The sequence below is a fragment of the Dermacentor variabilis genome, chromosome 3, assembly GCF_050947875.1.
Source record: "Dermacentor variabilis isolate Ectoservices chromosome 3, ASM5094787v1, whole genome shotgun sequence".
NCBI lineage: Eukaryota > Metazoa > Arthropoda > Arachnida > Ixodida > Ixodidae > Dermacentor > Dermacentor variabilis.
In genome coordinates, this window is record NC_134570.1 from 169,866,383 (window position 1) to 169,879,463 (window position 13,081).

The 13,081-nt window shown below is 46.5% G+C and overlaps 1 protein-coding gene across 1 annotated transcript in view; it reads left to right on the top strand.

Moving 5' to 3' along the window:
* Positions 1 to 13,081, top strand: part of LOC142574315 (neprilysin-1-like) — a 93,314-nt gene that overhangs the window by 23,484 nt on the left and 56,749 nt on the right. Inside the window, exons 7-10 of the mRNA XM_075683432.1 lie at positions 4,631 to 4,723; positions 6,609 to 6,808; positions 7,565 to 7,732; positions 10,777 to 10,860. Of these exons, the coding sequence (XP_075539547.1) occupies positions 4,631 to 4,723; positions 6,609 to 6,808; positions 7,565 to 7,732; positions 10,777 to 10,860 (545 nt within the window). The remainder of the gene's footprint in view (positions 1 to 4,630; positions 4,724 to 6,608; positions 6,809 to 7,564; positions 7,733 to 10,776; positions 10,861 to 13,081) is intronic.

Consider the following 13,081-nt stretch of genomic DNA (forward strand, 5'->3'; position numbering starts at 1 on the left):
GCGCTTCCCCCGTTCGCTTTTTTCTGCGTGCAGGTTTGTGTGATCTGTGTACATGAGCGCTTGCGTGTTTGTGTCTGCGTGCGTGCTCGTTCGTCTGCGTGCTTGTGTCTTCATGCGTGTGTCCACGCGTGCGCGTATATGCCTCTGTGCGTGCTTGTTTGTGCGTGCGTGGGCTTGTTCATGTACGTACATGTGTGCGCGCATGTTTTTTCGATTTCTCCGTGTGTGTGCGTGTTTGTGTCTGTATGCATATGTAGTGCTCGCGTGCGTGCGCCGACGAGTTGACACGAGGCACGCCGTAGTGGGAGGACTCCGGAATAGCTTAGTCCACCTGGGGTTCTTCAACGTACACTTGAACCAAAGTGCGCGGGTGTTTTTCGCCTTTCGCTCCCATCGAAATGCCGCCACCGTGGCCGGGATTCAATGTCGACGTCGTGCTTAGCAGTCCGCCGCCATAGCCTCTGAGCAAACGCGAAGGCTTGTGCATGTGTTAGTGTGTATGCACGCGTGTTTGTGTGCCTTTTATGCCTGTTCATTCGTGTCTTCCGCGGGTGTGTGGGCGTGTTTCTGTGTGCCCGCGCGTGCATTTCTATTTCTGTGTGTGTGTGTGTGTGTGGGTGTGCGTATTTGTGCGTGTCTACCTTTGTGCGCGTGCATTTGTACCTCATACAGTTGGTGGAATTTCATATGCAAAAAAATACACCTTTCCAAACTTTTATTGTGGTTGCAGAGAAAACGATCTCTTCCGTTCACATGTTTTTAGATAGGAGCGCATGAATAAGCCTTCCTTTTACATGCTAAATTTCTTGTCTCAAAGTTTCTTGCCACTATATTATGAAACGAAAGACCTCCTTTTAGGAAATGGCGAGCTATGAGTCGCTTTGCCGGCGCAAATGTTGAAGATCTCGACAAAATGAGGGCTTCCGTACAGGCTCGAATACGCCTTCGCGGAAGTGAGAACCAATATGGCGCCGACGAAGACCGTGTCCTCACCCTGTAAATCTGTTTGGTACTGATGCAGCCTAGCTACATCGATGCGACAGCTGTGCTTGTCAATTCAAAATGATGAGGTGCTTTGTTTCCCGTTTTGCGCTTTGCGCAAACGGTTTGATCAGGACAAGACACAGACACCTTACATAGAAGCAGGCTGCCAGACCGGGCTAACATTTGTACTAGGCTATTGCCAGTCTTATATTGGTTTACACTGCTTTAAAAGGAAGTCATCGTGATCAGCATATTTTTATGTGCACTGCAGGACAAAGGCCTCCCCCAACGATCTCCAATTACCCCTGTCTGGCGCTAGCTGATTCCAACTTACGCCTGGAAATTTCCTAATTTCATCAACGCACCTAATTTTCTCCCTTCTTTGACTGCGCCTCCTTTCTCTTGCCGCTCTTTCTGTGACTTTAATGGTCCACCGGTTATTACCCTACGCATTACATGCCCTTCCCAGATCCATTTCTTTCTCCTAATTTCAAATGAAATATCGGCTATCCCCCCTTGTTTTCTAATTCACACCGCTCTCTTCCTGTCTCTTAACGTTATGCATAACATTTTTCATTCCATCGCTCTTTGCGTGATCTTTAACTTGTTCTCAACATTTTTTGTTAACCTCCAAGTTTCTGCCCCGTATGGTAGCGCTGGTACAAGGCCATGATTGTACACTATTGAACGACGGTGGTAACCTGCCAGTCCAGTATTTTTTAATGCTTTCCGTGTGCACTGCCACCCATTTTAAGCTTCTGTATATTTCCTTCTCATGGTCACTGTCACTTGTGAGCAATTGACCTAGATAAATTGTACAGACTGTAGGGGCTGATTGGCGATCATCAATTCTTGTTTCCTGGCCAGGTAATTAAACATTACCATTGTCTTCTGCATATAATCTGCAATCCCACTCTTACAAATTATCTATTAAGGTCCTCTATCACTTATTGTAATTCGTCGCCAGTATTGCTGAAGAAGACAATATCATCTGCAAACCGAAGGCTGCTCAGATATTCACTGTATATCTTCGTTCCTAAGCCTTTCCAGCCTAATAGCTTGACTACCTCCTCTTGGCATGCAGTGGATATAATTGAAGAGATTGCGTCTCATTGCCTGACCAATTTCTTGATGGGTAATTTTTTGCTTTTGTTGTGGAGAACCAAGGTAGATGTGGAATCTTTGTAGATATTTCAAAACATTTTCACGCATGTCTCCTGTACTCCTTGATTACGCATTCCCTCCATGCCTGCTGGTATATCGACAGAATCAAATGCCTTTCGTAATCCATGAAAGCCACATAAAGAGGTGGATTGTGCTCTGCAGATCGTAATTACCTGATTGATGACATGGATAAGGTCGCTTGTGGAACATTCCTTCCTGAAGCCAGCTTTTACTTTTAGTTGATAGGAGCCGTGTTTGCCTGATGCTATCGGAAATTATATTGGTCAATATTTATTTCTTGAATATTAAAAAGGAAGCATATGTGAGTAAAGCTCATACAAAGCACTCCGCAATACAGCAGTACAAAGTTGCGTGATCGTATACCATTGTCACATATGGCAGCCTTTTTTTTTATTATTTTCAGTGAGAAATTCTTGAGTGACAGTTACACAAGTGCAAATCCTGCAGAGGAGGATGCTACATAGTCTCGTGACCTCGCTTAGTGGCTTAGCCTATAGTGCCACCCGTTTTTTCATATTGCATGGTCGTCGTTTTAGAATTGTGCGTCCACCGGGACTCCAACGTAATATTTTATCGTTGTTGCGTGACGCCTGTTTATAAAATAGGCGATTTATTAACGGGCTATCATGTGCCCACTACCTAATGTATTCCACTGTTGTCCCCCATTGCGCCGCCAAAATCAGCTAAATGGCCCCGTAGCCTGCAGCTGCCTTGCAATTCCACTTCTCGCTGCCTGTTTTGATCAGAGCACACGTGGTGAGACCTTACTAGGCGAGGTCTTCGACGATAGCTCCTGCGCTTGCGCCGCTGGTGGATACAGTCAAGGCGCCGCATGTCACAGTTGGCGCAGTTTTACTTTAGCTGCCTCACAGCGGGCACTTGCGTTGCCAAAAGATGCAATACAATGTGATGCAATGCACTACAATGCATACAACAAAATACAGTAGAAATTTAGTTCCAGAAACACTAGAGTTTTGATGGATACCATAGGCTAAAAGCTGTTGGAAAAACAGCTTGATTGGGCCGATTGTCCGTTACAAGGCATACATGGTGGTTCCATGAAAAATAGTAACATTATTAGACACTGAGAATAAATTAATTACACGTGCGTGCTACTCGGATTTTGGCGACTCCCTGCGCCAATAATAGCGAAGGCTGCCCCCTATAGACACACGAGCATTCCTGCAAGCGCAATATAAAGAGGAATGTTTAAGGGATTCGGTTTTGGCTTGGCATTTTACCCATATTCTGAGCGTGTGCGATGATGTTTAATGACACATGCGTCAGGCGCGTAGGCGGTTTCGTGTTACAGTAACGATGCTAGCGTCCGTGCAAAAGGCGAGGGAAAGTACAAAATAAATGTTCGGGATTCATGTACCAAAACCATGATATTGTGAGACACGCCATAGTTGGGGGCTCTGGAAAGAAATGTACCATCCGGCGTTCTTTAAGGATAACCCAATGCACGTTATACGGGCGTTCTTGAATTTCGTCCCGATCGAAATGCGGCCGCCACGGCCGGCATTCGCTTCCACGTGCTTGGGCGTATCAGTTAAATGCCAAAGCCACTAGGTCACCAAGGCGCCTGCGATCGAAATTTGATCAAGTGAGAAGCAAGGCAACTCAGGGAATTCGCCAGCTGTATTTATATATGTTTCCGTTCTTCGCGAGTTTGTGTCTCTGGAAGGCCTCGTTTGCAAACAAGGGGCTCACTGTGATAATCGTTCGGTGCATATTACTATAAAGCGCCCAAGAGTACCAATTGCTCTTCAAATACGGGTCTTAATTAGATATATATATTATTTATATATTGCCAGCTCAAAATCTTGTGTTCGCTGTTGCTATCTCCGGCTTGCCTTCCTTGTCCATCATATCCGCATTAGCTGAACCCAAAGGAACGGATAATTTTTGTTTGCTTTTCTGGTCCTTTACATCAGAAATAATTTACAGCGCAACACATACTGATAATATTACACTTGGGGCTTGATCGTGATTTCCTCTAACCTGTTTACGTCGGATAAAGACAGCAATTGTTAAAGATCAATAGCATCATTGTGCGGGGATTCACATCTCACGGCTTAAAAAACCGACGAATAAATAAATAAATAAACAAAGCTGGCTCACGGTAGCTCAAATGTTATCTATAAAGCTGACTGTGACGTCAGAACAAAGGCTGACATGTCTTTACATCAGCGCTCACGATAACAGTGTTTCAATTAAGGATTGAAAAAAGTTACTTGGAGGTAAACAAGCAATAGCAACTCGTGTAACCGAATTCTGTAAGAAATTCACAAGTGAAGCGTTCTTGAATAATGTGCTCACTGTGTTAAAGAGTGATCCGTGCGGCCTCTTCCTTATTTGGCGTGGAATTAAGTGACCGTACATGCAAGTCGAATGTTTGCCTCCTTGATAAACTATCTTGTACAAGATTTAGCTTACTCATATGCAATAATTCTTCCAGCTGAAACTACAGGGCCGGTGGGCGCGGAGACACCGCACAACATGTCCATCATCAAGAAGCTGGTCAACTTCATACGAGGCTGCGAACAGAAAGGTGACTATCAATTGTCGCATAAATGTCATCGTATAGGTCTGTTTATCTATATATATGCGTGGATCACTTATAGTGATACTAGTAATAATACTAATAATGTTTACACGTCTTTAAGAAACAACCTCTGCTTAGCTGATATCTACCATTCTCAGTTAGGCATTCAGTGTTCCCTCGCTTGAGGTTGTCGATTGTCCTCCTAACCTAGTTTTTGCCTGAATTATTAGGACATGTATAGAAAAACAGTTCTGCCCTGTAAAATCATCTGAACAGGGCTAGTGTAAACAAAGATTTCTTTTCACTCGAATCGATTCTTTGGTCTTATGGGATTAGCATTCTTACGCGACCTCACGCACTTTCGTGAGTGTCTGTCTGTCTGTTCTGGCTGTAACCGTTCTTCCGCCAACCTCGATCACCGGGCAGTCCTTGGTCTAATGGGGATCGGGCTGCTGTGCTGAGCGAGGTGCGAAACCAAAGGCCGGGGCAAGTTAGGTCGGTAGGTATGTGACACCATGTAGCTATGCACCTTTTTCCAACGAACAACTTTCATGCCGACATGGGTCAATTGGGGGGGGGGGGGGGGGGGGCGGGGCTCTGTACACGGCACTGGGTATTTACCGCTCTTCAATGAATATCTTTCATGCAGACATAAAGCTCATACAGGGTATGCGCCACCCTGTGGTATGTGCCACTTCAATGAACCTCTTCGATACGAACTTGGGACATGTGCCAGTGTGCAAGTACATTTATTCTACTTCGAGTAAATACAGGTTGGGTGTGTGCGTCAAAGACGTTTAATGAAGGTCTTTTGCGCCGACATTGTAACTAGGCATGCGAAATTCGGAAATTTCTGTTCTTGTATGACAAAAAAAGGCATATAAATTTCCCCAATGTCCGGCTGAATGGAACCCGCGCCGAGTGCAGAATTTCCGGCGGTACCACTAAATGGCGCGACATTCGCAGTGGGAAGAGCGGAGGAGGAGCCCGGCTGCATTTCGACCAGTGAAATGTACCATTAGTAAAACACCCAAATTTTTCCCGTGGTCGGTGATATCAAGCGCACATCAGACGGGTTCATTAAACAGAGCAGCTCGACGCTTTAACAAGCTCCGCCGGAAATGCAATGTGTATTCAATGGAACGACTTTCACGCCAACGCTTTAGCGAGCTGCGCCACGACTGCACCAGAGGTATGTTCCACTCTTCAATGAACCTCTCGCCAGCTTGAGGTCACTGAGCATGTACCACTGGTTGTAGGACCAGCTTTCGCACGTACCGGCGTGCCGCGCATCATGTTTAGGAGCCCACGCGCACTGTTTTCGTTAGCACCACTAAACGGCGCAGCGTGTCGAGAGAGAAGCGGGATATAGGAAGCTGCCTGCTTCATGACTTGTTTCTCGGCGTCTGCACTCACCGGTGCGCCATGTATTTCGGAGTCCACCCGCAGGCTTCGTGGCAGTGCCACTAGATGGCGCTGAACCTTCTTAGGGAAGCGCGAGACATGAGTCCCACTGCGTTACGTGCATCATACCTAACGCGCGTCGACGGTGGCATTACGTTGTGCCGTTGTATTTCTTCAATGCAAAAAAAAAACAAAAAAATTGGGGTTTTATGTGCGGAAGCACGATATGATTATGAGGCACGCCGTAGGGGGGACTCCGGAACAATTTTGACCACCTGGGCTTCTTTAACGCCCAATGCACAGTACAAGAGTGTTTTTGCATTTCGCCCTGTTTGAAATGGGGCTGCCGCGGTCGGGGTTTCATCCGACCCCACTGTTTTATCAGCGCAACATCAAATCCACTACCTGAAAGTGCGTGAAGTACCTCAAGAATTCTAACACAACAAAGCCGTCACCCAGAGCACGCGCTAATGAACAATGCCTCCAGAAAACATGGTGGACGTCGGCGTGCGGCCCCTGAAACGTGTGCTCGCCGACCTGAGCCTTCGGACGTGGCCCAGCGTGCGGGCCACCGAACCCGCTGTCGAGTTCGTGGCAGGACTCGTCGCAAGGGCGCTGGGAGAGTCCACCGTATTCTCGGTCTCGTACGGGCCCGACCTGGCAAACCGTTCCCGCAACATCATCACGGTGAGGGGGATGACGCTACTTCTATTTTCACGCTCATTATGGTTCCCTAAGACTAAGGCGTGTTCAGAGCTGCGAGTGGTGTTCCTGTATTATTCGTTCCTGTATTATGAGCGGAATTGTTATAAAACACCGGAGGCTGTAGCACTGGCAACTGCACATTTCCTAGCATGCCGGAGAAATATTTCTTCAACGTGTGCTGAGTTATATTCTACGAAAGTAATTATTCGAGCACCTTACGCATTACACCACTCTTAAACAGTCGTGAAATCATACCTATGACGATCACTGAGAAGAGTACTTGTATACCTTGTACCTCGTATACGCTCCCCCCTTATGTAATACCCCGATAGGGGCCTTTAAGGGACAATAAATGATGATGATGATGAAATCACAAAGGAGTAGTTATGACTTGCGGAATCATTTTTCCCTCGACGGGCTTGACAGGTTCCTGCCGCTTTGATGTGCAATAATGAGCGCCTATATTGACTTTGGGCTTTATTTTCCTCATCAGCACAACAGCAAGTAACTGGTGAAGACACGACGAAATCCGCAATTGCGCCGTTGAACACATCGCAAAAGGGAGGCATTACATTTACCCATCATTATTTAATACCTGAAGACCTAGATCGGTTAGCGTTGGGAAAGTTAAATCCTCTTCCATAATCTCACCGAACAAGTCGCACTACTGCCGTCGCTTTTCAGGGGTAATTAAGTAGCCGCTGTTTATTTATGTGTCACTGCCTTCGCGTGACGCAGGTGGACCAACCCACGCTGTCTATCCGCCGAGGCCACCTGCTGGGCAACCCGCGCAACCTGGAGTCGTACCGCATTATCGTCAAGCAAGCCATGGCGCTCACCAAGCCGCAGGAGCAGCTCGATGGACTCGCTGGTGACGTCATGAACCTAGTGCACCGCATCGCCAGGGTAGGCGTGAATAACATGTTTCGTCCTACCTATAGAAGCCTACCGGCTAGAAAAGTCAATGAGGTGGAATGAAATGTGAGCACTCAGTTTGTACCACTGCAGCTATGCGACTCCGAGGTGTGACCTCGTTGTAAATGTGTAATGTGCGCACGGTTCCCCAATCAAATAATATGAACCGTGTGGCTTACCCGTATGGGGTTGTGCAGGAACGCCATAGATTCTTGAGCGGAAGGAGCTCTTTCAGGACGCGACTCTAATGAGCGAGATAATGCATTGCGTTCCGTCATGATTCGGTTGGATGTTGATGGGAAATTGCAAAATTGCTTAAAATATTAGTTCGTCTCTCTTTCAAAGGAGTCGGACGTAACGCGAAAGTGAAAAGTGTGTTCTAGGAAGCAGTGGCAGCTTAATTGCACATTCACAAATACTAGTCCATCAGTGTGCAAACTCATTTATTAATTAGAGTTTCACAGCGATGATTAGGGTACTCACAGCGATAGCAATCTCCCGAGGCGTAGGCTACTGCGCAGCGTGAGCACCAACTCATAGACTACCAAGGGTCAAAGGTATATCGACGCTACGGCGAGTAGGTATGTGGCGAAAGTGCGTCGTTTGAGCTCCGGCGGCAACGCGCGCGGGCGCTCATTGTAGTTCTTGACGTTACAGAAAGAAATTAAGCGTATATATTTACAATTACTTCACTCAAAAGTGTAACTTTCTATAGTTACAACTTACTGTCGCCAAGAAAGTGATTGAGGAACTACACAATAGTAATTGATTACTTCTACGTAACTTTCCTCCGTTCCTTTGATAACAGCGCGTAGATTCAGTAAACAGAACGAACCGGCGTGGCACTTTCAGTGCGACCTCTGCAGCCTTCATAAATTGCGGATCTGCATTAGGCAGTGCTATTACATTTTTTTTTTGCATCATCATGGACTTTTTCTTGGAAGGACACCAACAGCGACACTGAAAACTTGCTAAAGAAAGAAAAAGAGAGAAATGCAGGAAGCTTAACCAATTAGTTCGCTCGATATGCGCTCTGGGGGAAGAGGGGAGGGGGCGGTGTTTTAACGTTATAGTGATCTAGCACACAAGATTGTGGTTGTCCAGAATCGGTTTCTTCTATGACGCGCAGCGCTTCGTTCTTGCTAGCACTTGAGAGAAGACGCTACCGGCTGGGCCCATGAAAAGGCAAAAAAAAAAACCGTCCTTATGTGGTTTCCTGGCTATAACGTCCTCTCTGGCTCTCTCTATAGAGACATAACAACACCTGTTCAATTCATGAGCAAACATCTGATGAAGTATTAGGATGAGGAAGCCAATACTGAGCCCTTGAGTTTGCCTGTCTGAACATGTGCATTTGCGAGGCTGCTGGATGGCTCCATGTTGACAGTTCAGCTGTAGTTTCTTTCCAAATTCACGTTATCGAAGCTGCGTCGTTTGATACAGCTTGTCTGGTCAATAAAGTGACAGGCCACATGTAATCGGCTTACTGAAAAAAGCAATTCAATTGCAGCGAGCACGTTACCTAGCAAACACATTAATTGTTAGGTTAGATTATTACCAAAAAGCCTGACTGATTACAAGCAATTAATGACGAGCACTTCGTTACATGCTAGTCTGGCGCTCATACGCATGTCCGAAGGTGAGCAGCCGCGTGCAAGTGGCGCGAGCCGCCGTGACGTCACCTTGTGGTAAAGGTTGTCGTGGATTGACTTGGGGAAAGAAGCAGTAACGGCGTCTCCGGTAGACGTCGACTGAGTTAGGCCGTAAGAGACGCTTCCAAACACTACGACCTTTACTACCCTTATATATGACCGGGCAGCCGGCCTTGTTTTCTACGGAATAATTCGGTGATGAAATGATGCCAAAATATCCTCATTGGTATCAAAAAATCATCATCGTCAAAAGCACAACTCCTTTCACAAAGCGAACCTTTCTAGCTTTTCTATGCCCGATTACGTAATTATCAGATAGACAAAAACGGCAAAGTATCGTCGTCGGGAAGGCCAGCAAATTTGGCGGATGTTAATTGCATCACAACCGCAAATGAGGCAAATTTTCGTAGGTGGTATATAACCACAGCGCTGTCCTGTATATAAGCGCTGTCCTGTGTCTCTGTCACGTCCCTGTCTTTTTGAATTGCGTTAGAGGCTTTCACCTTATGAGTAAACCGTACCAATTAGCTCAAGAATTAGCCTTGGTATATAACAATTTGTAAAATACGCAAAGCAAGGAAAGTTTATTATCAAACGTGAGTGGTCACACACATTTTGCAGAGGACTTAATCGATTGATTTACCAAGCCAGTAAGGTAAATGTTCGGGACCTAAGTATTGAGTGCAGAACTTTATTCGCCATTCTTTTCTTAGAACGTATCCGGAAATTACTATATCAAAATCATGGCCAAAGGAGCCTGCTATTATGGTTTTGTTTATTTGTTAGTTGTTTATTTGTTTACATATTTAACACCTGAGCATGTTGAATAAACAAAGAAACAAACAGTGGCTAGCTATATTCGACCTGTATTATTTGCAAAGAATTACACCTCTGTCGGCTGCGTCGATCTCTAACGAGACAATTCATGCGTTTCCCATGTGTTTGAACGGTACACTCAGACAGCCAACCTGTAACTACTGCTTCCTTTTGAGCACCAAGCATCCTTTTGAGCTACAGTTGCACTTTCATCACCATTTATACGACTTGGGAGGGTGGCATGCGGGCTTCCCCGATTGCGCAATAATACACATGTGTATTGCGTTTCCTAGCGCGTCGTTTTCGAACCTAGGTCGTTCACGTTCTGAAAATATTTGTGCGGTGTTTTGTGTCGGTGACACCTTTTCTCATGACCGGTCTTGAACATTCTGCATTCACAAAGAGCTGTCCTGTTAACACCAAAAATGGCAGCGTAAAATTGGCACACCGGCTCATTCTGCCTTTGCTGAGCAAAGTGAGGCACAGAGGTGTCCAGGTCGCCATTTGAATTTGTGTTTCGTTCTTGTTCTTATTTTTATTGGCTTTCGACGCTTTCTATTTGTGCAGTCAACAAAGACTACGAAAGAACGGATGAAAATCGGCTCTCACTTTCTCCGTGAACGACTGGACAGCCTTCAAGCGAAAACGAGGGTAAGTAACGAACGCATTGGGATTCGTTGTACCATTGGATTGTCATTCTTTCACATAGACTTGCGTTTTAGAGGCGGCAATTCCTTTGTTTGTGCGGGCATGCGTTTCCATATTGTACGCACGTCACGATCTTTGGATGAGCCCAATCAGTGCGATTCGCATTTTAAGAAGGGACCCTCACCAGGCCTGGCCATTTTGAGCTGGCAAGTTCAGTACATACAATACACGCTAACGATCTTATCTGCAAACTCTTACACCGCTACGCACCGCGAAAACAGCTGAAATTTGAACCCAAACGCCGTACGTCCTTCTCGCGGGCGCCATGCTCCCAGCCGGAGAGTCGACGTCACTTGCCCAAGTGCACCCACGTAATTTGTAGTGCTGTACCGTCTGCCACAGTGACACGTGACAGTGAGAATTATTCGAGGCAACGGCAGTTATTTGTTTTATCTGCTGCTTCGAAGGACGAATTAATGTTTGGAAAAATAAAAACAAAGCATACAAACCTAATATGTGCGTGTCTTTGTTTTACTGCGTACCGTAAGCAAGAACGGTGCACTTCCGTTTTGCTCTGCGTGTTCCCACGTCGTGCGTATGCGCGCGCAAAGAGCGAAACTGTGACCTTTTCTACCGTGTTCCGGTGCGCGATCATGGGGCGCTATAACGTAAAACTATTCCAAACTTTTCTATTCCAATTCTCCAATCACCACTCCGGGATTGGCAAAAACTTCTTTTGGGACAGCCCTACTTCACCTGTCTGTCACGCGGCGTCACGAAAACCGCAATAGCTCACAATCTGATATGACGCGTACACAATGATTATGCATGATTTGACCGATTGAATGAAAAATAGTTCTGATTCGACGCCTTTTCGGCATTAGTCCTCGGCTATTCGCCAAAAGTTTTCGGCTTGCACCACTTCACCTGCCTGTTACGCGACGTCACAAAACCCCAAAAACTCAACGCGTCAGAGTGACGTGTACGCGGTAAAGGTGCATTAATATGCTGAAGAAAACTGAATTGTTTTCTGAATAGCCACAGGCTTACCCGTTCCGAAAGGAATAAAAGATGGCCGCCGCCGATCGCTGATGCACTGGCTACTCGCACCTGTCAGAGAGCATCGGTTTAGTTGCGTATAATAAACCTTTTTGCGTGGCTGTGTAACCTTTTCGAACACTTTCGGAACGTTTACGACCGCCTTCTGCCAACTATTATTTGCTGAGGATCCGTTTTAGTGTCATTTTAGCGGCTTCCGTTGCATGCCGCCGCGATTTTCTACCAGCCACCGCCAGCTCAGCAAGAGAAAGCGGACCAACCGCAGACGCCGGCACCACCTTCTTCAGGCGGTTATCAATATTTAGTGCACTGGCTCGGCCCCATCGAATCTCTCTCCACTCAAGCATGCTCCTCGCCTCTTGTCAGTCAATTAGGTAAGACAAGCCGCTCAGGGTAGGCAATGTTATCCGTTTTTCAAGCAAACGATAGTGACCTCCTATGAACAAGGAGAGCGTTTGATTGGTCTGTGAAGACGCCCCTGCGGGTGACCGCCCGATGCTTGCGTCGGCGGTCACGCAAATTTGACGTCAGTAGATTGGAATAAAACATGTTGGAATGGTTTTACGTTATAGGGCCTATGCTATTTCATGCGCTCGCGTCTACTTTTGTGTTCATTAGGCGCTTACTTATCATATCGCTGGTCTTGTACCAACATTACAACGTCAGCCAGCCTGGCCAGCCTCTCCAAACGCGCGCGCATTGAGGGGTTGAACGCAGCTGTTCTCGTGCTCAGCTCACAAGATCGTCCAAAGAGCGAAACGAAGCAAGCGCGATAGCTCGCAGGCACGCGGGCGAGACCGTCACCGGAAGTGCATGAAGCACAGCAAAAACACGAGAAAAAAAAAAAAAAGGTCGGGGACTGTGAGGTGTACGTGACACAGTCCTCCGGCTGAGGTATGGGAGAACGCAGGGAAGGAACTTTTGCTTGCGGAAGCTAGACGGAGCAAACAACGAGCGTGCCATGGAAAGCATGGGTTCCCGACACTTTAAACATGTCTATCTCTGCCGATAATGAACTAAGATGCAGTAGTATCGCGGTAGAATGCTCATTAGAGGGCACGCTGCGATTTCCAAATTAGAAGCCAAAATTTGCTATGTGGCCTATTGAGGTGCCTTCTAAGTGAAATCTTTAGCTCAGTGCGAACCCCGATACCGCTCATTCAAA